Below are 27,038 nucleotides of genomic sequence, written 5' to 3' on the forward strand. Positions count from 1 at the left end.
ATAGTAATAGTGGTATTACTATTGCTTTCAGTCATGTTCTGTCAGGCCTTCTACAAATATGGCAGGACTATGGCTTTGGCATCTGTGTGGTGCAGGTAAGACAGCATTTACTACAGTGTGTCATATTGTTGTGTATAATTTTGCATATAATTTGGGAAAATTAACTTGCAGACACGGATTAGCTAATAGGAAGCAATCAGCAAGCAAGTAATCAGTTTCGCTAAAGGCAGGGTAGATTTGGTGAAGGTTATTGGGGGGAACGTGCACAGAGGGAGTTTATTTGACACCTCCAGCTGCGGTACAACTCCCGAGTTTCAGTGTGATTGCGCAGAGCACAGCTCCCTGCCTAACATTCAGCTCCCTGCTTTTTAAAGCTGCGGTTGTTCATTTGCTGAGACAAAGTTATATGAGTGTCTATAAGAAATCTAGAGGTTAGCACTAGTAGAAATGGAAATGGAAAACAAAAGAGAACTGGAGTAAGAGAAGGAAAAATCTGCCACGGTCCATGGGTAGCAAATGTTCAAATAAATGTTTTCCTTCCTTTTAATTTTCCCTTTCAAAATCATAGAATTATAGAATGGTTCAGGTTGCAAGGGACCTTAAAGACCATCTAGTTCCAACCCCCTGCCATGGGCAGGGACACCTCCCACTAGACCAGGCTGCTCAAAGCCCCATCCAGCCTGGCCTTGAACACTTCCAGGGATGGGGCATCCACAGCTTCTCTGGGCAACCAGTTCCAGTGCCTCACCACCCTCACAGGAAAGAATTTCTTACTGCTATCCAATCTAAATCTATCCTCTTTCAGTTTGAAACCATTAATGATGATAATGGATAATGATGATAATGATGATAATGGATGATGAAAGGATGATGGAAGGTTACGATGAAAAGACACTGTGTGTAAAAATGTTTATTTGATGTTTCATCATGTGAAATGAACGCATTCATTATGCAATGTTTGAATGCCGTATATCAGGCTAAATCCTGAGCTGTTCTCAGCATCCTGCACTCACTCAAAACCAGGTGGAGGAGCAGATGTTGAGCACAAATCTGGCTCAGTGCTTATGGGTATGCTACCACTGTCATAAGGGTAGCAAATTCTAAGGGGGCATGTTAAACAGAGCTATTCAAGAACACCCATTTCACAATAACTGTGCCTGGTGTTACCCTGGAATGATTTTATGTGTAAGCAAGAAGTAAGCGTCTGGCACTTCTGAGAGCTTATCATAGACTTACTGCTCATTTTGGGCCAGATTGTGAATAGTGCCTCAGGGATACCAAAATACGATCCCTGTCCTGAGCAGGTACAGCGTAGATCATGCAGGCAGCATATGAAGTGAAGATGTCAAATCATCATCGCCTGGGGGTTGATCGCAGCACAGCAGTATGCCTGCACAAAGAGCCGTATTGTTTACTCTTGACCTTAAAATAATTTGATCCAATATGACATATTAAGTAAAAATGTTTTCTTTCTTCAAGAAATCGTTCTTGGCAATTGCCAACAAGCCTGAAAAAGTATGTGCAAAATAAATTCCTTAGCAGATATTCAACATAAATTTAAGAGCATTATAATATGTATTCTTTAGCATGAACAAAGGCTGTCAAATTAAATTTACAGGATGAAATGCATAATGGAGGTACCTCCCTTGATCTAAACAGAGCTGCCCTTGGGATGAATTTATCCTGTGTCCATTAGTGTTTGCTAAGGTGTGTGCCTTCAGATTCTGTGGAACTGTTAAATTCTGATGTGCAGCCGTGGTGAATATCAGTGTAACTGAGCTGAGCCATAAGAGCTGACTTCTATGCAAGGATAATTATGCAAAACAAGGAAAGTGTGCATAACTTTAAATCCAAGCGATGTATGGAGTGTGTAGAGAATTTTTATTGAATTACATGCTCCGTACTTTATTCTTTCAAGGCCTCTGGACAAAAAGAAAACAAAGGTAGCTTCTTAAGAACACATTTCTTGAGAAAACTAGTTTATAGAACACTTTGTAAATATGTTAATGCAAAACAGCAATCAGGTTTAGGTACCAGTGGAGAACACCATTTCCTGAATTAAAAAAACAAAACAAAATAAAAAACCTCAAAAAAATGCAACCCAGTTAAAATTCTTTCTGGCGAACACCAAAGTGTCGCCATAATGACTTTGAGAATCAGGACTTGAAAGTTGTGTTGGTTGAGGAAGACAAATACCCCATCATTATTTGGCTAAACTGTTAGGGAAATGACCACGGTGAAACCAAGAAGCACGAAATCATATGAAGAGAGAACAAAAAGAGTGTGGTTTCACTGGCATCTTTTGGTCATGGTTCCTATGGCATTGAATGACAGTTTTTGGGTGGCACAGGCCCTGTAGGTGTTAGCGTGCAGGGTAAGCATGGCTATTACTTGATACCTGATGGCAGATACAGGGTCCGATCCTCTGGGGGCAACCCGTAACAATCCAACCTGAGGCACAAATTTATTTGACTTGTGACTGTATGAAAACGCTGCTCATACCCTAGTTAGTGTTACTCTTGCTTTCCCTCCATCTTTCCAGTCTGTTTCTTCCCAGCTCTGCGGTACCAGGCAGAGGTAGGGAACGGTTTTGGGAACGGTTTTGGGAACGCTGTGAGGTGGAAGAGGGGAGTCTCAATGTCTATGTGGATGAACAGTTTGTGCTCTCCCTGCCTCTAGGGTAGATAGTGCTGATTTTTATGGCTGTTCTCTACTTTCCTCTACCCTTCATTGGAATAGGAACCAGCTCCTTGGCTTTTCCCCTGAAGAACAGTAAGGGATTTTTTTAGCTGCATTAGCCTATGATGGAGTTGTTCAAGGGCGGAGGTGTCACGCATCCGTACTTTCTCACACACACACGCAGACAGATGTCACTGTTACTTGGGGGGAGGAAATAAGGCAGGAGTCTGTACTGAAAAGAGCAAGACGCCACACACCCTGAACTGTCCCCCTAGGAAAGCTATTGTAGAGCAAGGAGCTATGGAAAAGTGCTTGTGTTTATCTGGCCTACACGGGTACCTTTTTACTCCCCAGTTGTCGCTCATCCTTCTCTTTTCTTTGATGTATTTGAAAGTGCTGTGACCCTTTTTTGCAGGTTTACCACTTGAGTACAATTGCCTTAATGGGTGACTTCATTCCCCGTGAGCTCCTGCACAAGCAAGTACAGCCCAAGCTGTCCGTTTGGTTTTGTTTGAAAGTCAGTGAAATACTCTGAGAAATGAAATCTGCTTATCCACAGAATCAAGCACGTTCAGATGATTTTTTTCTTTCTCTGCCTTGGTTCTGCCTACACACCGTGATAAGACCTGGCCAAGCAGGACCACCGCTAAGCAAAGCTGCCTTCAGAAGCAAAAAATGTGAAATGCTTTGTGTAGTAGTGTTTGAGGATCACACCATGCCCAGTGCGCTCTTTAATCTGATGCCTTTGTGCAGCACAACTTACAAAACAGAGCTGCAGAAACGCCTTCTGGTAGAAAGGAAGCCGGCAGCGACTGTGGAGGCTATTAGAGATCTTGGTCTTTCTCAGCAAGCTCTAAGATTGTTTGAGGTCTGGGCAGAGCTTTTGCACTATTAGGACCAGTCACTAACTAGAGCATTTTTGCCTGATGTGTTATGAGAGATTGCACAGGAGGATGGGCATGTGTAGCGTTTTGAGGATCACAACTCCCTGCTCTGATGCTGCAGTCTCATTAGCAGTGAGAGAACCAGACCTCCCTCCTGGCTTAACCAGGAGAACAGTTGCCTAGGCCCAGACCTAAGACTCAGCCCTGGGAGCAGGAACAGTTGCCCTTCCCCTGTTCAGGGAAACAGTTTAGGGCTGGCACTGAAATGTCCATCTGTGCTGAGCCTCCTCTTTGCATCTAACTCAAGTCACTCTGCCAAGAACAAGGATATGTGGTTAGAAGGGAAATACTTCCCTGCCAGAGGGGGACTCTTGCTTCAAGGGCTTGTATCAAACGCTGTGAGCATTTATTAGACCTGGCCAAGGACACAGAGGTGGGAGAGAAAGAAAACTGGGAATGAGGGTTGATGATATCTTTATCATCATCCCCTTATTCAACAACTATTATTCTCATGTGGGACATCTGGGTCATGTGTAAATCAATGCAAATCAAAAACTGTGGGAATTTTTATTGCTTCTTTCCATAAAATAACTTGATTTTCCTCCCTCCTTACATTATCTATTTCAGAAATCTATTGCAAAGGTAGAGTATCTGAGTATACAGAATCTAATAGTATGTTTCTTTGAGACTCTCACTCTTTCACTCTCACAGTAGAGCCAATCATTTTTTTGGTGATTGTCAATCAAACCCAGTTATGTATTTTAGAGGTTGAAGCTGAATATAGCCTGCATATATTCCTCTAAACTACTAGCTAGTTCTGAAATGCAATTCATTTTATGTTTCTGTTATTTCTTGTGAGTTTTTCATTTGTTGTTTCTTTTTCCAATTTTTTTTTTTTAAAAAAGTTTAGGTCTGGGATGGTTAATTTATCTGCAGATGTATGGTAGCTTCAGCATAGAAATATTTTCAAATGTAATAATTAGTGGTATAACAAACATTTATGTCACAAAACACTTGAAATTAATTAGAATGACTAATTATTTTATGATTATGTTTTCAATGTATTTTCATGCAAATTTATGTGAATTGCTTCATAACGATATTTGCAACTCATCTGGAGCAAGGACATATTGCTTTAATTCTTTCTACTTTGAATTCCCTTTTTTCCTCTATATTTCAAGGGCTCTATTCTATAAATTTTTGGTATGAAGCAGGAGACATCTATTTGTGATCTTTTCCAAAAGTTTCAGATGTAAATTGAAAGGAAAGCTGATTATTATTTGCACTTCATATTTTTAGAAATTTTTTGTAGTAGCGATATAATTGCCTTTTGAGCTGGTGTTTAACTGCACGTAATATGGAGATGTTTATGGTAATTTAATAAATGTACCGTGTTGCAAGATAGGTGAATCAGAGAAGGAAAGATTCGTTTCTTACAGTGTTTTTTGTTTTGTGTACTTTGGCTCTTTTGATAACTTACAAAAGAGAGAGACTTCCAAACAGATGGGTAACTTAAGTATCTACACAGATTTTTTTAAAGCCATTTTAGAAATCCTTAATAGTAAAAATTGATGGTTCTGGCCTTGATTCTTTCCAGCTCAGGGGAAGCATACCACTATAGTCACATACTGACATAATCATTTGGCTGATTGAAAATTAAGGCCGTGTCCTAAGACAGGATTTATTTTAGTAGCCCATTGCTTAATCTGCAAGCAGAGTAAATGAATACCTTCCACTCCCCCAAAAGTGGCGTTTTGGGTTTATCCTTGGGAAGAAGACTGCGGTTTATATTTGGGAAAATACTTCATTTGTTCTAGTAGCCTTAAACACATTTGTGATTGATTCTGTCCGAGCCATGTAATAGGAAATAATATGTAGGCTGTTAATACAGCGGTGTAGCCCTAATATATTAATCTATAGAAAGCTGCAGACTGAACCTATGTGATATGGAGCACAATATAAGTTGATGAGCGTAAAATCCAACTATAGCATCTTTAGAGTATCGCTTTCAGCACAGGTCTGAACCACACTGGAACTGAAATTTCCATACTTTGTAGTCTGTTCTTTGGCTTGCTCACAACACAGTGATCTTAGCTAGCAAAACCAAGCAATCTCTCCTTGACAGAAGAATGAAACAGAAAGGCTTATATCCTTTCCATCAGCCAACCCAACACTGTAGTAATTTCTCTTTCAAACCATCTTCTTTTCTTTCTTTTACCGGAGCAACTGCTTTTATGGACCACGCTTTCCACTCAGCAAGTCTGCAACAACCATTTCTTGACCTCCCCCATGGCTGAGAAGAACTAAACTGCCCTCCGTTGTTAACCAGTAGAGCTGAGACTGCTCTGTCAGTTCTGACACTAGCAGAGTATACTGATTCCCTTTGTCTGATTCTGTGTTTTTTGCTTAAATTTGAACTTTCTTTTGAGTAACTTCTAGCTTTGTGTATGTAGTTGACAATTACCTGCTTATTATGAGGGGAGAAATCTTGAGTTTGCTTCTTGTCACACAGTTCCCTGGAAGTTTTTAAGGCCAGGCTGGATGGGGCTTTGAGCAACCTGATCTAGTGGGAGGTGTCCCTGCCCATGGCAGGGGGGTTGGAACTAGATGATCTTTAAGGTTCCTTCCAACCAGAACCATTCTATGATTCCTGCCTCCTTCTTAGGCCAGCTTTGCAGCTGTTTTGAGGACTTTGTGACTAAAATGCACATGGTATCTCGTAGTAAAAATATTGGCTTCTTAATTAGAGTCTTTGAAAAGCCATTGTTTTAGTACCATGATATCCTTTATTTCTTCCTCAGTCATCCATATAGACAAATGTCAAATAGACAGATTACTGAGATTTGTATTTCAAATGCGCTGCAAGCTGATGGAATATTAAAACATCTGAGATTAATCTGAAATCAAAGATGCTATGTAATTTCTGTGAAGGTGTTCTCTCTCAGTTACAGGGCAATGGTTCATTGCCAGAAAATGGCACTGAAATAATTTGCTGATTGAAGGATCTGCTCTCAGAAAGAGATATTTTTCTTCTTAGCAGTTCACTGAGACTTACGATATACGGTTCAGGTCTCTGAATCCTCCACGAATTTCATTTGTAACTTTGGTCCATAATTTTAACAGTTGATGGTTTATGGTTTCTCAACTGTTAAATAAGTATAATAATATTATACCCAAATTGCATGATAGCTAGAGTGTGTGATGTTATCGCTAAATAGTATACATGATATGTTGTAATATTTAAGTGCTATGGACACTTTGTAGATGTCACACAGCCAGTAAAAGTCCACTGTGCAGGAATTTGTCTTGGGGACACAGCTTGAAAAGTTGAGTGGAGGTTGTATAAAACTGCTGGGGAAGGGCACGTACAAATGGAGCCTGGCTCTTTTTGAGAGCCTTTATGTGAAATTCTCCACAGGATCTCATGCACTCTATTCATCAGAGGGCACACTTCAGCCCTTCTGTTATCCTGGTTTTGTCTTTGGTCTTTGGGACTAAGGTGCTGCAGACGGTGTATGGTTATAGTCCAAATTCAATTTGCGGCAACGCCAGGATGGTGAAGTTATTGTATATCAAAGTTGGAGTCTCTGGAACGTCAGAGTGATATCACTATATCAGTTTTGTTCTGAACACATTAACAGTATAATTATTATTACAGCCAGTTCGTATAGAGGCATACTGCTTAATGGAAGCTAAGATTTTGGCCTGTGTTATAAGACTTAAAGTTAGACTTGTAGAAGCTGTGTTTAATCTCATGAGGAGTTTGATTCACTCACATCATCTGTGAATTATTATGTGAATTTGTGCAACTTTTTCCTGTGTGATGCTTAGAAAGTCTCTGAAAGACTTATGATACGAAGAATAAGCACAAATATATTCTCTTCCCTTCTTTATCTGTCTTGTGACAGGGTTCTGCTGGTTCTTTTAAAGCCTTCGAGACCTCCAATAAGAGAAGCAATCCCAACATTTATTCCCTTTGTAATCTACTGTATAATGAACACTTGTTATCAAGTTGTTGAGTACTGTCTCAGTGCACGCAGCAAGGGAAAATATCTTTAGTGTACCTTGCATCAGCTCCAGGAAAGGGACCACAATCGTCTGGTACTATCATGGTAAAGAATTGCATTGAGCTACCTAACTAGGCACTGAATATTACAGAAAACAGACTGTCTCTATCCATTTGTTATGTATTACTGTCATACCTTGAATAGCATTCTTGCAGAAAGTTTCAGAAGTATATCCCATGTTTAAAGGGTTTCCCTTTAATCAGCAGTCACTTCACTTCAGGATGCATCTTTTAATGAAGGCCTGGTTGCCAATATAAGGGTTTTGTTGACTAATGGTTTAGGTTTCTCTTTCTCTCAACAGGAATCTCAAGAAGCATCCATAACACAGAAGTTGGTGCATGTGTGCAATAGAAAGGTGAATACGAAGAGAAAGAATGACTGTTTGTTAAATCCAGTCCTTTGAAAAGTTAAGTCTTGTTGAGCTCCTCAGTAGAAAGAAATGGCTGAAAATGATCTATTTCGTTTGAATTAAGGAAGCTGAGCGTTACTGCAGCAACTTAAGAAAAACCCTCTTGACTTCCTGGAAACTGAAAGAATTTTTTTTGAAGAAGTAATTGTCTCTGACATCACTAAACTGCATAGCGAGTTTGCGAGTGGTTAGTTCGGGGTAACAGAGGAAGCAACTCCCTCACAGATAAGCAGGCAGTGCAATGTACGTGCCTAGTTATTCTCCTTTTTGGTTCAAGTATTGCTGAGAAATTCTTTTGCAGACAGATAACACTTATTTTGCTTTCCAGAGAGAGACACATGCTGTTTCATAAGGATACGCCTGATTTCCAGAAGTAACCATGTTTTTGTGGCTTAAACTCTTAGCATTTGGTGTTGCATTTCTGAGACAGGATGCTTTTGTCAAAGGTAGGTACTAATTGATATTTCTTTCTCTCATTTTGATCCTTTAACGTCCTCTGTACAAGTAAAACAAATGAAAAGTTTTGCAAAGTGGAGAAATAACATCTTTGTTGAGAAACTAGAATACAGTTGTATGCGATGGTGTCAGACCTAGATCAGGAAGATTGATGCGTAATGTACACGGCTAAGATGTCTTCCGCACGGTCATACGCGAGAGTTATAGGAACCATTTGAAAAGAAGTATTTGTAGTTGTATTTGAAAAAGAATACACCTGGATCTCTTATGTGAACCTATTCAATACAGTTTTTATGTTTGGTTTCATCTCATGATGCAGTACTCTGTTTTCTGCGTTTAAATCCTTCAAGAAAAAAAATCTTTCCATCCATTTCAGCCACTCCCTGATCTCAGAATCTGCTTACAGTTCCTCAAATTTTGATTTTTACTGCAGTGGGGTTATCAAAAAAATCTAAACATCGTAAGTTACCCTCTACAGTTGGGAAATTACTTATTTTATATTAACTTTATAAAATACAAATTATTTATGTTATAAAAACTGCTTCTTAAAGAGCCTTCAAAATTTTTAATTGTCTAATTACCCCACTGCAGGTTAATTTGTTGCTTGACTTTTTTTAATTTTATAAGAGAAAGATAGAGCCCAAGAGGCTGATGTTGCAAAACGTGCTAGATGTGTCAGATAACGTGAGTAGCAAGAAAAGCAATTAATTTTGAGGTAACACTTTATACAAAGACAAAAAAATGGATATATGTTTAAGAAAATATTTTCTTGAAAAGAACATGCAGCATTCTACATATCTGTACTTTCCATCAGTTTAGCTAGCTAATGTAATTTGGGATAGTTAATGGCAGACACAAAAGCTGTTCTCTTAAGTAATGTTCACCCTAAAAAGTCACTTGAAACATATATTCTGAAATGGCAGCAAATTATATGCAGGGCTGAAACCTCTTTTCACATACGTTGAATTTATGCATGCTTCTATCATCATGTCACTGTAGTAACTCCAGGTTTACACTGATGTAAGCAAGAAAATGATCTGCCTTTGGTTGATAACCAGCTAAGAAGACCATTTGAAGCCTGAGCATTGGTTCTCTTGTCCTTCAAAGTCTCTGAACAGAGGCAACGCTGAATAAATCTGGTTGGTAGCTGTTGGATATTGTAAGAAAACAAGTGAATGCTATACTGTAGAGGAAAAAGAAAAAATCCCTTGCTTTTCCTGTACTTTTTTTTTTTTTTAATCTGCTGTCCTACTTTCCATTTTTTAAGTCTTTCTGAGACTTCCCACCGCTCCCTTTTCTCCAGAAAGGGCAGGTTACTGTCTGCTCTCTCAGCCACCTCCACAGTCAGTCGATGTGTTAGCTGACAGACAGGGCTGGAAGACAGAAAGAGGCGTAGCAGTATTTTATTTCAAGTAATGGTTATTTTCTGTGTCCACACACAGTCGTCTAGCTCAGGCAAGGTCCTCTCTACATAATTCTACTAAACAGAAGAGCCTCAAGGAAATGATAAGTTTTGACTCCTCTCTAGTACACTTAAAGCAATTAGCAGTCTCGCGCTGGAGTATCAAGTACTCAGCCTCACAGCCCTTGTTTTCACTGTGTAGTTTGGCATAGGGATTGATTGCCCTGTCAGGGCGACAGAACCATTGTACTTCATCTTTGCTGTGTAGGTTACTCTACCTCGTAGTCTGCCTGGGCAGCTGGGCAGTCTTCTAGGGAGGAGTTTGTTAATGGAGGAGCAACATTCGGAAAAGGTGGCGTAGGCTTTGGTTTTATGGCAAGAACAATTTTCAGGCACTTGTTAGTAAGTGTTGGGTGGACTTCGGGATTTGTTTTGTTATTGCTATTATTATTACTATTGTACCTAGTGATTTTGAAGACCTAGCAGGAGAAATTTTAAGGTTGTCTGACTCCCACCACAAGCACAGACATCCTATAAAACATCTTTAATTTCTTGTAATCACCGAGCCACTTTTAAGAGCATCAAACTACGTTAAAACAAACAAACAAGTTAGGAATATCTAGAGCCTCTACAAAGGCCTTTTCACTATGCAAATCCCCCAAATAAAGGAAATGTATCCAGCTGGTTATCCGGGTAAGAAATAGAAGACTAGTGGTATTTGTGGATGTAGCCATACGCACCAATATATGGTACCAATAAACACCAGACTTGGAGTTCAATCTGTCCTTGTAAACATTCGCGGTTCTGAAATATGCCATTAAATTCATCAGTGTTTTGTGCACTATTTGTTAGTCTTTCATCTCTGCCTACATGGAATAGCTATCTTTACTAAAATCTTTAGTTGCCAGATGTGTGCTTCTTAAAATCTTTAGTGTAAGATTGATAACATAACACCTTCTAATATCCAGGCTGGCTTCCCAATCCAAAAAGTTATGCTATTATACCTGCTACAATGCATCAATTCCTGTTTGTGGGAAAAAAACCCACAACCCAGAACAAAACACCCCCCCCCCCCAAAACAACTCAATAAAAAAGAAAAAAAAAAAAAACACCACCAAAAAAAACCCCCAAGACCCCACCCCGCAAAAAAATAACCCAAAAAACACAACAGGAAAAAACTTTCGCTTCCATTTAGAAAAAAGAAAAAGAAATGCTGGTAGGAAAAGCCCTTTTTTTTCCATGAGATCATTAATTCATGTTCCTTCCCCACCCTCCACAAAAGTATTAGCAATTTGACAGCTTTCAAAAGCCTTCACCCACTTCTGAGCCACTTCCTTTATTTCAGGAAACCAAATAATTGCTTGGTAGTTTGGGGTGTGACTTTTTTATTTTCCAGGTTAAAAGTACCAAGCTTTGGCAGGCACATGAAACCTGATGCCATGCAGTCTCCACGCCCAACAGCTGTGGAGGTTCCCACCTGGAAGTGTTATGTTTTCCTCACACAGCCATCAGCGTCAGTATAGCTCATCCTATGGCTTCTGCTGTCAGTGAAAAGCTTTTTCACAGATTGGTCTATCCCTTTGGAAAGAGTCTGGCAGACCTAGTTTTTAAGTAGCGTAACTTAGCAGTCTCGGCTCGTTCTGTGTGTAGGATGAAGGAGAAAGGGAATTTTTCTGGCAGGAGGATAGGTATTAAGGTAGAAGAAAGTGAACTGAAGGCTTTAGAGTACTGCCTCTGGTGTATTCCTCTTTTGGATGCCCCACTGCAGGTTCTGTTTAGGACCGTATCATATTTTTTTTTTATTTTTTAGTGATGTACTTAAGGCTTTCTGAAATATATACAACGGAGTTCCTGCGCTCAAAGGCCTCTTAATCATTTGAAACAAAGTGCCTGCTTTTCACACCTTGTGCAGTCCCAGTATTTTAACCAAAACCAACCGAGGCAGAGCGTTTGTGTATGGACCTGGCTGCAGGCAGTCCCGCTTGCTGCCTGGGCCGGCCGGACCCACGCCAGTTCTAAACTGGAAGCCGTTCTGTTTCATTTTGGTGGTGTACTTCAGCCACCAGCAGGACACACGTTAATGGGAGCACAGCAGCGCATCAGCGTAGCTACATGATTTCTGGACTACAATTAGCTACTGATTTGGACCAAACGTGTAATTTTCTTCACCCATTCAACTAGATGTGTACAAACATAAGGAGCAGATGGCCAGGTTGCTGATGTGGTATATTGATTGTAACTGCAGACAGGGCAAGAGACATTGGTTCTGGACTAATGGGTCTTTCCTACATAGAAAAGACATTTGCTAGTCATTCCGTATTCACTCGCATCAGTGTATTAACATACTGAGAATGTTTTACAAGTATGGACCTAAAGCTGTAAAACTGCCATGCAGAGACCAGTTCTAAAGAAAATCCAGCTCTCAGTGGCGTGGTATGTTGGAACCAGTTCCTTTAGTTTTAGTTTTATTTTGGTGAACTGACATTTATATATGTAGGTTCTGAAGCGCAAATCCACAGTGAGTGGGTTAGAAACATTGCACGTATAGTGAGATAAGACAGAAGAAGCCGGGGGAGGATGCAGGATGAAGTGACTTCAAAATGTTCCTAGTATCAGGAATCAAGCTCTGTTTTTCTGACTCCTGTGACCTATCTGCAGAACTGCCCGCCTCCCCGGGAGCGTGTGTATGCATTAAACAAGTAGGCAGTCTACACACTGGAATTGTGAATGCATTGTATATAGTGCACGAAAATTGTCCTGTTTTCCTTTCCTGTGCAGCTGCATTGTGGTATACACTGTACCATGCTGGGAGCAAGGAAACGAGAACAGCAGGCCATGAAAGTGTTCTGGCCTCTGTTTACGTTCTTGATCTAGTTTTAAGAGTTAATATTCATAAGCATACCTCTGGCCCACCAGGAAGGCAGAATAAATTAACCCACAACGAGCTCTCTGCTGTCATGGCTTGACTTCCCTTCATACTCGTTCAACTACCTTGTTTAGAGTTAGCTTGGGTGTCTCTGCGTTACCCCATGTTGTGCCCTGAGCCTTGCCACTGTTGTTGCCCTTTGGGTGGCAGTTCCTCCCGTGCTGCCAGCCCTAGGAGTGAGGACGGGGGAGCTCAGGGCGGTGGGGGCTGCAGACCTGGACCCGAGACAGTGGAGGACTGGGAGGCACTGCAGGAGAGCATCATGTGCTGGGCAAGGCTTGCTAGCGTGAGTTCAGCTCTTTGTGGCTCCTTTCAAACCCTAGGAACAACATGTGTATTGCAGGAATGTGGCAGCTTAGATGGGGCTGTGCTGGACGTCCGTGCCCTGCTTGGGACAGACGTGACCTTGGAGGTGGCTGCTGGGGCCATGACTGCCAGCCCTGCCGGGGACACAGCGATGGTCCCTGAGCTCTGCTGCTTTCTGCACCCTGCAGAGATGTCCGTTGTTCACATTTGTTCATTTATAATCGTACATAACTAGAAATTAAGCAGTTACTTCTTCCAGGTAAAATTAGCAAATGCTGAACATCCAAAACATTTTTGGGGGAGTAGTTTACTCTCTTCAAAGCCCAATTTAGGCCCCGAAGCACTTCTGTGCAAAAAGTGGTAAAAAGCTTTAATGTGGCAAAACTCTGACTTCCTCCTGTAAATATCAAGATTAAAATAACAGATACAGTTGCGAAAGCTGTTTTTTTTCCCCTGAAACTTTACTGTCTCTCAGGCTGTTGTGCTGTGTGTCCTGACGTATTTCCAGGCTGTCCATACACTGGCAAACAGATCTTGTTCACTGCTGTTTCAGTAACTGTTACAGCATTTTATCTATTTCCAGGCTTCTTTCCCTTTCAGGTAAAGCAGTTTGGGGCCTCTAGTGCCAGGATTTTAGAAACTAGCTGTGAGCACTTCAGTGCCAGCTTATATTATCCATAGCGTTGTGTAGCTAACAGGATCCACTTCTCTTATTTTATACCACTACTTTGCAGTACTGCTCTTCCAGTTATTCCCTCTGTGTCAGTGCCTCCTCGGCTAGCCTGCTTGCTTAGGTTTCTATTCTCTAGTTTCAAAGACCTCTCTTACAATCTGTCTGTTCTTCATTCATAATCCCACCGCCCTGCACAGAGCTCTGGAGGTATCTTTTGTTGTGCATGAACGACTTTTTTTGTTGTTGCAAAAATGTGGATTCCATGGAGCAATATTTTTAATTCCCTTTCAAAATAAATTCTTTTCCTAAAACAAAAAATAAAAATAAAAAATACCAAATTATCTGTCTTAAGAGAAAAATGAAGCCATACAATGAAGCTTTGTGTACAACATATAAGGAAATTGCAATCTATTAAATGAAGCATATACGTCCTAGATGAGCTGGAAGATTTTACACTCTGGGAAATGGAGTACAATACAGAGCCTCAGTTGAGATGGTACAAAAATATAGGGCTAGTAAAGCCTTTCCAGGTAGTCTTATACATTGCAGAAGCTGTGAATGAATATTTAAGATAGTATTAGTCCCTGAACTGTTTCTGGATCCTTGAGAGTTAAGACATTTGTAGGTGGAAAAAAGCATAGGATAAATGGCAGAGCAGAGTCGAGCTTCTAGAGTAAGATCTAAGAGACGGAGGTCAGCTGCAGTCTAGGCTGTCTCAGAAACTCATGGTGTGAAATGTTCATTTCTCTAGATCTCAGTTTCGTCATCTGTTAAGTTGTTGCAATATGTAGTCATAATCCTTCAAACATTCTGAGGGATGCTTGCTTCTTGCAACCTGTAAACTACCAGACATTAATCTGAAGAAACTGGTTGTGCATTAGAGTATTTTGAATCGTGTGTCTGAGCAAAGAAAACTAAAAGTATGAAACAAATGACTTGTGCATAAATTACTGCCTTGTTCTCGCTCCTGAAGCACAGGTGTTGTCAATGGGGAGCTGATACCTTGTGCTGAGTAAGAACAACTCATACTGTGCTTAACGTCAGCAAATCTGAAATTCTCTAAAACACGATCACATCAACTGTAGTCTCCATTTTAACCAATTTTGGGTGAGGCACACAAAGAGTGCTGCCAGCTTTTTACTTTCCATGTCTGCGGATGAGATGAGAAGGTGTGCTAAACTGACCATGGCTGCAACAGGCTTCATATTACAAAGCATCCTCCACACCTAGGGGTAAATATAATAGTGAGCCTCTCTAGTAAATTAGGTGGTTTAGGAGCCTGAGTGGTAGCATTTATAAACATAAACCAACCGTTCTAGAGAAATGCAGGCCAAGTTGATTCTATCAGCACACGATTTAAAAAGTATGCTCGCACATCGAGGGAAAGATAATCAATGTTGCTACTGCAGCAGTTTAGTTAATCTTCTTGAGATAGACCTCAGAGGTCTAAAATGAATGCAGAATCACATACATATACACCTTAGAGACATCTTTTGATTTTAATGAGTTTTGGATAGAGAATCTGGAGGATTTCTTTATTCGTATCACTCTTCCTTGGAAGAATTTAAATGATACTGAAACATATATTTTTAAAATTCTGTGTATTTTTTTTTCACTTGGTCCCTGATGGCAATGAGAGATTGTTGCCCTAGGTCTCTTGTAAGCAATATACAGTTCCCTCATCCCCAAATAATGTGTGTGAGTGTACGTGCCTGTGCTGTGTATCTGAGTGTGTGAGTGGAAGGCTAACTTTCATGATACTTGAGACTGCCCAATAAATACACAAAAGTGCTCGGCCTTGTTTGTAGTTTCATTAATGCTTCTGTACTCAACTGTGCTGCCTCAACAGAACTGAAAGACTTTTCTACATCCTCCACACACCTGCAGTCTAGTGTGCTAGTCTGAAGTATGAAATGTGGTTGAGGTTTGAGGGAAAGATATGAAACAGCAGTAAGAAATATGCGTTAGTACAACTTAGTAGCATTTCTGATTTTGCTGTCCTAGTCTGCTAATCAAATGACTTAGAAATAAATGTTTCTGACAGTCACACAATGCACTCACTCACTTTTAGAAAATGTTAGGAATAATAACTGCTTAACCAAGTGTCAGTTTACATACTTGCAGTTCAGAAGGTTTACAGTGGAATGGTGCTGAACACAAGGCAGGCAGCTCAAGGAAATGAACAGGAGAACTATAAAGAGTTGATGTTAATGGATCAAGGTTTTGTTATACGTGGAGGTTTTGTAATACTCGGAGGTGAAACTTTCATAAAATCCAGTAATGTTTGGCCTCCCTAATTTAGCACTTCATGCTTTTCGGAAGGTTGGCCAGTTTGGCCGTGAGGATTTAGAAGTGCTAAAATAGGTAAGTGTTAATCTGTAGTAAGATAGTATTTATAGAGGGATACTGTTTGTGGAAATCTTGCCTACAGATGCCTTTTGAATCAACACAGGATGTATTAAGTTCATTAGAAATCACAGAAGAGTTCAGGAAGAATTCCAGGATTCGAGGATCAGATTATTTCAAAAGCTAACAAAAAAGTGACGGCTGCATTTTTCTTCCTGCTGCGATCAATGCTAGGCTTAAGGGCCTGCTAAGATGCAGTTTTGCACCACCCTGAATAAACAGACAAGCGTTTGGCGCAGTAACTGGTTCAAGTTTTTGCATTAATGTTGGGAAAACAGCCATTTACAACGTGGAAGTGATTCTGCTCCAGGCGTGTCAACAAGTGTGTCGTCATTGCAGAAGCGTGCCTTAAATGGCAAGGGAAGGATTGCTTGCAAACCACAGCTGCTAAAAACACTCTTCACTGAGCAATGAAGACATTTTAATAACGTGGAACGTGTCAGATAGGCCATTTTCAGCTGCTCTCTCTGTAGTTGATGCTCTCTGTTTCTCTTCGCAACAGAACTGCTGCTTGCCTAAGTCTCACCTCAGTGGTGACGTCAGTGGAAAGTCTGAAAAGGCTTTCAAGTGTCTTACAGGATTTATTTTATCTTTGTGGGTTTTTTTTTTACTGTATTTTGTTGAATTTTCTTTGGCTTTATAGTAGAACAAGAAAATAAAGTCCACTTTTTTTTTTTTTTTTTTTTTTAACTAACTGGGGGTCTTCATCCTGAAAGTTCTGCTTCCCTGTTAGCTGTCCTGAGAGAGCTGTTTGGAGAAGACACCCCCAGTTTTTACTGTAAGCTCCAAAACACTTGAGAATTGTTTTTTCATGGAAGAAAATGATCAGGTTTTCAGAAGACCTCCATGTGTTGGTCACTGAGATGGTGTGAAAAATTGGAGTGTGCAGCCACAAGTTGATCTTTTCTGAAACTTTTTTCTGAAGTTGTGACTACTGAGCACTTGGAAAGTCAGGAAGGAGCTGCTGCTGTGCACGTGTGACTGCCTGACCTGTGTGTACGGTAGGGCTAATGGTCACAGTCATGACCATGCATTCTCATTGGGCCACATGCTGTACAAACGTAGGATGAAATATGGTCTTGTCCTCAAATGGTTTAGGATCTGACTCTGGACATCACGGATACTTCTTAAAAAGGAACGGTTTAGAGGTAGGAGGAAAGACAGATAAGGCAAAAAGTAATAGTAGCGTGTGTGCCCAGCCAAAGAGCTTGCATAAGCCCCTGTGCTATTTATTTCCTTTTCTGAGAAAGGGACATACAACTTCTTATTCAAAGCAGCATACAGCTGAATAAATTATTCCCTGGATCCAAAATAAACTCTCCTACGTAGGTCTGTGTATTGCAGGTCTCACGTTGTGTTCTTATAACTTCTTTACGTGACAACAACTGAGGCACATCTTCCTGGAAGATAACTCTTCATGATAAAACTGCTGCAGGCAAAAACTTACAGTGCTGCAAAGCTCCTCTCTTGCTATATAGAAACAATAAAGAATCAGGTCACATACAAAGGCACTATATTTATTTGCAATGATTATTTTCTCCAGCTGTTTAATCCTTTCATTAACATATTGCATTCTCTCACCAGTGAGTGAAATTCAGTAAACAAACAACAGAATGTGTAGATGATGTGTTACAAACACACGCGCACATTCACTCTGTTGTATGGGAGAGTGTATAATCTCACCCTTCTGATTCTCAATTCTTGTAGCAGAGACTTTATCTTCAGGAGATGAGCTAACATGAACACCATCTGTATACGAAAGAGAGGGACCACATTCTGGTCAGTTCAGTTAAGAAAATTTGTATGTTGTGTTCAGCATTCTCATAAATAGTAATAACAATAACAAATTAATTTTAACCTGTAATTGACCTAAAAATTTATTTGGACTAAAAAAAATAAATCACACTATAACTCTCTTCTCTTGAAAAAAGCAAGGAGAAAGAAATACAGAACTTATATTCAGGATTGCAGAGAATGACATTGTGTTTCCTGAATATCAGACAGCAAACTCTGTAGATGCAAGGTCTGGGAATTGCCTGCAATTAATTCAAGTGTGATCTGGATCCATATTACAGTATAGAAAATTTTTTGAAATATTTATTGAACTCTACAGAAGGATTTTTTTTTTTTTCTGGAATTGGTTGTGATTCATTTGCTGAGTTGGAGTTCAGGGTCATGAGGACTTTTGGGTTCTAGATGGCTGCAAGTTTAAAGGAGAAGATTTTGTTGTGAAAAGCTAAGGGTTTGGAATGGCTGTATTTTCTATTACAGCAGTTGATCGTAACATACAGCTGTGAGTAGAGTCTTGAATGAAGCTGACGTATTGTGTAATAACTGTTTAATAATATTGTCTTTTGGTAAAATCTGAGCTCTGTCTGGTTTCTCAGCTTGTCCTTGTGTGGCAATGAGCAACCATAGGTAGTAGCAGGAAACAGGTACGTAACTCTACATCCTTTTAAAAAAAATCACTTAAAGTCTTTATGGTAGTCTTTGAAAAGCACTGCACTCATTGATAGTGTGATGAATCTTCTAATTTATGTCTGATACCAGAACTTTACAGTGTTAGTGGATGCAATACGTATGTCTCTACTGAAATTTTCTGCAGTTATAAGAATTAACATTCAGAAAGAAATTCTGATCAGATATGAAGCTGACTGAGGGGAGATCAATGTTGTGGGACAGGGAGTTAGGATGTGATGGTACAGCTATTGCTACCCCAGAGCATCAGAGGAAGGATGATGAAACTGGTTTAAGAGAAGAGATTGGATGCTGGGACTGAGATGGCAGCGGGGAAGAGAGCAGCTGAAAGGATGGGAAGAAAGACAGGAAAAACTGATAGGAAGCCTCTACATCTTGCTGCAAAGCCTGAAATAGCAGCCAAAGACCGTGCGTTTCACCACTTCTGTGCTGTCAGCAAATATCTGCAAAACTCATTGATGAAAGTCTTCTGGTGCTGTCCTACACAGAAGATGAAAATGTCGTAATGCTATCAGCACTCCCTTAGCCCCAAGGGGCAGATCCGAGCAACGAATACACACACCCCAGTCCTGCTGATAAAGCCTGGGGAGAGCAGCACTGTGCCCTCTTGTAGAGTTTCTGTTGTTTTTTTTCTGGAGGATGGAGGATGTTTTTGAAAACTAAGAAATCACATGTGCGGAGTGGCATGAAGGTTATGAAGCTAAGTATCCAATTTTCAGGAAGCAGCTTTGTCTCTATATCTTATAGTAGTTTTTACTGTCACATAGCATTTTTCCACTACAGGATTCTCTTCTCTGTGTAGAGAATAAAAATATTTTCAGGGTATTATTATATCTGTGTTTCTCAATGTATAGTTCAGGCCATATTTACAGAATTACTATTCAAAACTTTCTACAGCTAGAAATATTAGTTTCTTCTTAAGTTTTTTGATGATGGTGCTCGTCTTCTGTAGTTAAGTGCTACACACGTACGGATTTTCATATTTGTGATGACAAAATGATCCAAAGAGAAACACAATCTATTGATTCAGAAAGCTTAATCTGAGACAAGCACCATGCTTTTTAAAGCACCCCTTACTTCAGTTAATTTACAGTTTTGAAAGGTCACCACTTCTTCGAATCAGATTGATATAATTAAGATAAGAACTTGCTAAATGAAAACCAATTATTAACAACTGCTGTATGGAAAATTAGTATATGTAGATTTTGTATCATCATCCAAGAACTCTGTGACAAGAGCTGGAATCCTGTTACCTAAACCAGCGTTTTACTATTTATCTGTGAGATCTCCTTTCTTGTGGTCCTCTGCCTCACTAACTCCATGTCAAAAGGTATCTTCACCAGATACTCTGGTGCGTTTCTGTGCTGAGCCAAAAGAGCATTCTATGATCACAGAATGAAAGATCTTGGCGAGTGTTCGTAAGTGTTAGGAAAGGAAAATAACTAGGGCTTTGCACCAGCAACACAAATGGATGTTGGTAGTAAATTTAAGTGAAAAAATATTGTATAGAAGTATGTGACACTTTTTCTCAGGTGTGAGAGATGTTTGGGGAGAAAAAAGAAAGCAGAAAACAGATTTGTTGACTATTTAATCTTTCTATGTTAAGATGTCAAGCAAATTTTGTGCTACTGCTGTAATGCCAAGCTAAGAATTAAATAATAAAAGAAAATGTTTTGGTCTCTTTAGATCACATTAGGATCCCTGCAGCATAAACTGATTTTAGTCTTTCTGATAGCCGCTAGAACTAGGGCAGAGCTTAGCTCTGCTGAGTAGTTGGCCTCTACTGACTGATTTGCCACTTGGTCCCTTGTCTCCTGGCACTAGCTCCAAAGCCAGGGAAGAGCTAGATTTGGGGCCCACAGTAGAAGCAGCTGTGAAATCTGATAAGATTGAAATTCCGAGCATGCTTATAGTCATGGAAATAATGTCCTTCATTTTCTTAGTGATTATATCTGATTCATTTTGAGGGAGAAGCACTAACACTCTTGAACTGATTCATCAAGATAGGTAGCATCTTTGTCTCTAGATGAGTATGGAAAATTACCTGACCTTTGATGGATATTTTGATAAAGGCAGACACACGGACTAGGCTGAGTTTCCAGGAAGTGTAGGCAGAATACTATCATTCTTCCACTTATAACAAAGACTAAAGAAAATTCTTAAAGAGGAGAGGGAGGAATTCTTGCTCAGAGAAGTCACTGAGAATATCTCTCTTCTCTAGGGAGTAAGCATATTGTGCAGAACGAATGCGAGGGGAAGAAGCAATGTCTAATTAAGAAAAATACATATTTTTTTTTTTCCAGTCAGGAAGGCATCTCATTCATATCTTAATAATGGTTAGAGCTGCATTACTGAAATGATTGTAGTGTTCCTTCAGAAAATTCTTACCTGGAGAAGCTTTCAAACTCTGTTTGTGAGAGTTTTGCCTGAGAAAAAATAGCTTGCCTTTAAAATAAATGTTACTAAAATTTTACTAGTTTTACTTATTTAAATCTGTGCCTTCAAGAGAGCAGAGTTATTCATTAGTTTAAATTTGAGCCAACTTCATTGGGATTCTTTATAGTGAAAGTAAAATACATCACTGTCAGGCTAGACACACACGGCTTGATCCCTTAGCCGCTACACAGCCACCATTCCGGTTTCCCAAACAGTTAATGGGATAACAGTTCTTTGTAGTGTGTGGCGTCTTTGTAGCACCTTTCTAAATGCTGAATGGAATGTACCTGAACCTTGATTATTCCATACACGTCAGCAGAATGGCAGGAGCCTGTATATCCCCTCAGCTAGTTGCAGAAATTCCGGGTTAACCTTCTGCAAAAAGTAGTTGTCACGCTGCCAAAGGGTGGACACAAAAACTGAATCTGATATTCAGCAAAGACTAGTGGAGAAGACATGAGGGAAACCATTAGTCCTTCTTCCTGGGAGAAGATTGGTGTCAGCTTCAAAAGAAAAATTCTGCCTACTTCCAGGCAGGGGTATCAAATTGAAGTACAAATAAAGGGGTTGCTTGGACAGTTGGGTAAGATCAAATGGTGGCACCTTTCAGGTGTTCTGGAGCATAAGCAAGAGTAAATCAAGAGCAGGGAAATGACAATAATGCACTAGTAATTTTGCAGGAGGGGTTGGTACATTTAACAGCTGCATTTAATTTTATGATCAGGAATTACTGTGGTACTGCAGGAGGCAAAGGCAAATGAGAATTAACACGATCAGGACTATAATGATAGGTCTTAGTGAGGCAGATTTCTATAAAAGTTGCCATTTACTATCCTTGTAAAGAAATCCAAACCCAAAATCAAACCAGTTCAGCCTTGCTGGTGATGCAGGTTCCCAATCTATGTCTTGGGTCAGAGCGACACATCTCTTTGGTCCTGTTTCAATCTGCGCACGTATTATAGCGTCTGCGCTGGAGGTGGAAGGTGTTGCAGAGTGCGTGTGGTTGCAGTGTTGGTGCAGTCATAGAGGCAGATGAGAAGCCTCACAACAGGAAATGTGATCATTATGGAAATGATCTGTCACAAAATTCATTGTAATGCCACATTTCAGAACAAAAAGCGCTTCAAAGCTTTTAACTCAAAAACAAACTCAAAACCAAATCCCTATGACTTCTTCTCATACTGAGACAGGAGATTTCGCTCATAATGAAGAACGCTGGGAATGACTGACAGTGTGTGATGCTGAGTATTTGAAGTGTTAGATGTTGGTTTCTTGTTTGCAGATTCCATCCTGAAGCTTCACAATGCAGGTGCTGGAGAAGAAGCCAGTTTGATTGCAAATAGATCCTAGCTTGGTCTCTCTGCTCGTTATCTTTATGGTACACTCATTTTTCATGTGCCTGCTGCTGTTATGATATCCAAAAATACTTTCTGAATTTCAGTTCTTTGATTCTTTGCTAAAAATTATTAGATTTAATATTATTTAAGCGTCCAGTGTTTACAGTCTTACTGGTGCAGGTTTTTAATATTGGTTTTGATGCATTTATTAATGTAATTATCCGATTAGTGAGCACCAGCCCAGCTCCTGCCTTCTTCATAGATGAAGCCTTGCTACGAGGAAAATAGAGGAAGTCAAAAAGATTCCTTAGAGTTTCTCAATCTGGACAGGAGTTGTCTGCATGCTACAGAAAAAAAAAAAAGGTTTAAACAACAGTAGAGATTCTCCAGGTCTGGGGGATTCATAGGATTCTCTGGAGATGCAAGGGTTGTTCATCTCCTGCAAAACCCAATTCCTGACACTTTCTTGGCTTACAAGGCCAGAGGCATTTCAAGGACGCTTCCAGGTCCATTGCACTAGCTTTGTACTGTTGGCAGACTAGTAATTATTTGGGTTTTTTTTCTTTTTATTTAAAGAAACTGTTTGTATTGACAGGAATCTTTTTCAAAAGCTTAATAATGCAAGCTATGAAATAATAATAATAAAAATCCTTAAAAGTTATATGGTAGATAAGAAATATGATGTCAAATGCCCAGGTGTGAACATCTTTGCCTGGATCCCTACTGCAGGTGGTAATATGCTCTTAAGCTGCCCCGTGCAGCCTTGGCCCTCTGTCTGTCCAGGGGGATGTCCTGGCACATGTCGCTGCTCCCTTCCCGCCTGCAGATTTAGGCTTCCTTCGTGTAGCAACCAGAGTATGGAAGATGGAGGTGCGCCACCTTTAGTGTCTGGTATGCTTGATCTGGACCTGTAATCTTGGAAGAATTTTAGGTTTGTTAGTATAGAGATAATAATCCATTTGTATTGATGCACTAAAGATGAAATCTAAGGCCACTTGGGTATCTCTTATCAACCTGTTAGGCAAAGTATAATTTTTCCAGTGATTGCTCTCCTTACAGCGTCACCACTTTTTATCTAAATACAGACTTAGTTTAATGTCATGTTGTAACTGACACTTTTTTGCAGAGAATATTTTCTACTTTAAGAAAAGCACAGGTAACAATATGCAGATGTGGTAATTTGTCTTTACCTCTGTCAATTTTAAAGTTGGTCTGAAAAATCCTTCTCCATTTAATTCCCAGTGCTTTGGAAATGCAAGGTAATCGAATTGGTATTCTTCCTTGTGAGGACAAGGGACACATTCATTGAGTCTCACTGCAACTACCAGTAAGTTAGACTGTAAAACTGGCATACGAAGAAATGAAATTAATTCATTCAGTTGTACCAAGCTGCCAGTATACCTAACCAAAGGACTCCTCACACAGTTTTAAGGCATTGGTACAGATTTATCATGAAGACCTCCTGTCATATAACTAGGTATTTGGAGTTACTCTTATAAAAATCTGTGCACACTTAGTATTAGAAAGTGAGAGATGTGAGGATGTTATATAAATGTAATGTCCTGAAAATAAATATGCTATCTTCTAGGTATAATTTAAACAGACTAGAATTTACATCTCCTCTGAAATCCCCTGTGCTATTTCTGCAGAATAATGTTCTCCGACACGAGTGTTTGGAAGTTAGCTCTAGGAGAAAACATTTTAGAATGAACTGAAAGAAAATATATAAAAAAACCCCAAACCCAAAATGCCAGAACCTGTAAGGAAATTATGTTAACACACTGTGCAAGTGTGTGCCTGAGCCTAAATGGAGAGGGAGCAGTAAAGCCAGAGACAAAAATAAAAGCTGGGTTATGGGTGTTTGTTTAGGTACTAGAGGTGTTCTTCTGAAGCTGGAAATCCACCTGAAGTGACGCTGACTAAAGTTAATATCAACTGCTGTCCTTACCAAAATGAAGAAGAAATTAATTAAGAAAATAACATAAACCATAATAAACTAACAAATTATTCCAATGTATGAGAAAAGTTATGAATAACTCTGGGTCTGCTCGATTGTTAAAAATAATAGGATCAATCAAACGGAAGACTGCATCTGCCTTTTTTACAAAGTTTTCATGCTATTGGCCCTGGAGAGATTCCGCTTCACTGCTTGGAAGTACGAGGCAGTGTTGGAAACCAGGGTTGGCTACGATCTGTCAGTGGTGTGGGAAAGGGGGCACAGTGGTGTAATAGCACAGGCCATTTGCCTCTGTGAGCAGTGGGGAAGAGAAGAAATGGGACCCGTTGCCTTTTTTTTTTTTTTTTTTCAATGCCAGATTTTCTTTTAGTAAAGAAAAAGCATAAAGTTTGTTTATGTTGTCTTTAGGAAGTAAGCTTCAGAGCCGAATGATGTGGGATTCACCCAAAATTTCCTGAAGGACTAATGAGTATGAGCTTACAACAAAAACAAAAACCAGGTCCCTAAGCATCAGTGGCTAAGGTGGAGGTAGTCAGTGTACTACTGTCAACATCTTTTTAAAGGAGGCTCTTTGGGCTTTAGATCAATCAACCTTCAGTAATTAAAGAATACTTGAAATAGCAATAGCAGAACTGTAAAAGGAAAAAGTACGTTGGGTGTTTTTACTGGGCAAATCAGATCATCCTAATCCAGGGCAGCCACTGGATCTCTGTGTACAGTGTAATGCTCATGCAAAGTAAACTACAATCTTATTTCTTAGATAATAGCTGTCTCGTACCGTGATGTACCATGAGGCTTGTGTCATTGTAGAGGCTGCTTGTGTAGTGCTTTGTAGCTAAAGAAGAATGCTAAAAATGAAAGATGAGTCATTAGGGCAACTACACCTTCTGATAGTTTACTTTTGCAGAATTCTGTTTTCAAACGATGTAGGCTGAAGTGTTAGTATTTTTCTGCACTTCACTTTACCTCAGTGAGGAAGTTTGCTCACTTGTGGGTTGACAGGCAGCCTTGCCATGGGAACGGGTAGGCTCTTGCTTACAACGCAAGCTGAGCGCTGGTTTGCTAAGTACGGACCGGTGCTCTGCAAAATGGAGATAAAATTAAGGCACCCACATCCTGTGACACCACATGGTTCTTGCAGGCTGCCATTTACCAGGAAACTGAAAGAAGTCCATTAATTCCAAACACTGTTAAAACACCAGAATGCTTGAAAAGTTGTGCTTGATTTCCCTTACACTCTGTACAGTTGTACCTAGCCTCGTGAGCTCCGTCTGCTGATGCAACACAGGCTCTTCCTGGGGGTGTCAGAGGAGAAGCAAAAACCAGCTCTGGCTACTCGCCTGCCAGATTAGTTTTGCAGGTGAACATGAGTACATCCCCATAATTTGTAGCTAATGCAACTCTTCTTGTACATCTATAATCATTATTTGCTGATAGTTCCCGTGTCTGTTCTTATCCTTGTTCAAAAAATGCTAAAAATGCTAAATACGCATTAAAAATGTTCAACTGTGTTCTATTTCTAGAACACATATACCTTTCAGTTGAAGTTACAGACTAGGTGGAAATGGACATTTTCTTTTTCTTCTTGTGTTTGGCAGGAATAATGGAACTTAATTTTTTATTTATCTTTAACAATAAACTATTAAACGGAGCTGTCTATTTTGGAAATTCTTCTGAAATGAGTAGGTTATCATCTGAAAAGAAACATAAATTTTTATTAAGCTTGCTAGTTTATCTGAAGCCAAACAGTGTTGCCCCAGTGAAATCTGGTCAAGACTAGGAAGATAAACATAGTGTCATGGTCACACATCACAGGCTTGCTGGGCACGCAGATCTAAATTACTGTCTCTGTAGAAGACTGAACAAATCTCTTCGATCTTGTCACCTCTGAATCACAGAAATTCTGATCAATTTGGCAGAGAGATCACAAACTGTCAAGGCATCCCAAAATAGGCAACCTGTTGCCTATTTTTGAATGCCCAGGTTGGCAATTCTGAAGAAACTGCAAGTTCATAGTGAAACTCTGGTGTAAGAACAGGTCAGGGTTGAGGCTATGGATACCGGACACATCTTTTAGATGGGGATATTTGTGCTGTGGAGGCATCATTGGAGTTATGGACCAGTTTCCTGGAGCGTGACATAAGCAGATGCATGATGATAAGATAATGAACAGCACCAGACAGGAAGGGATCAGCCCCTTGAACACAGGACCGTTGCAGTTTAGAGGTAGGCTGCTGAAACTGCTTCAGAAGAAGCAGAGAATCAGGAACTTCTAGCCATCTGGGGGGTTGGGGGGAAGGCAGAAAAAAAAAAAAAGGCAAGAAGTAGCCAATCACATACGTCTTTTGCAATTTCAGTCTTCCCAGCAGAGAGTAGCATTGTCTGGTGCATGTGCGGAAAGCAGTGGAGCCCTGCAGGACCTGCAGCTAGCCCCAAACCCCTCTCTTAGCCCACTGGTGTATCAGCACTGCATCATGAGCTGTTGTAAGTGTCAACAGTAATGCAGAGCCTGGGAAGGAACACATGAAGGCATTTTCTTGGACAAAGTTAACTACTAGACACCAACCACATTTAACAACAGTTTTGTTTCTTTTAAGTGTTAGAATAATTCTTCTGCCCCTT

General features: G+C 40.0%; 1 protein-coding gene across 6 annotated transcripts in view; it reads left to right on the plus strand.

Annotated features, from left to right (window-relative positions):
* Positions 1-8,174: 8,174 nt before the first annotated feature.
* Positions 8,175-27,038, plus strand: part of PTPRC (protein tyrosine phosphatase receptor type C) — a 63,962-nt gene continuing 45,098 nt past the window's right edge. For all 6 annotated transcript variants that reach the window (XM_074597802.1, XM_074597803.1, XM_074597805.1 and 3 more), the window contains exons 1-2: positions 8,175-8,282; positions 8,368-8,485. In XM_074597802.1, the coding sequence (XP_074453903.1) occupies positions 8,419-8,485 (67 nt within the window). In that variant the 5' untranslated portion in view covers positions 8,175-8,282; positions 8,368-8,418. The remainder of the gene's footprint in view (positions 8,283-8,367; positions 8,486-27,038) is intronic.

The sequence above is a fragment of the Larus michahellis genome, chromosome 8, assembly GCF_964199755.1.
Source record: "Larus michahellis chromosome 8, bLarMic1.1, whole genome shotgun sequence".
Taxonomy (NCBI): Eukaryota; Metazoa; Chordata; class Aves; order Charadriiformes; family Laridae; genus Larus; species Larus michahellis.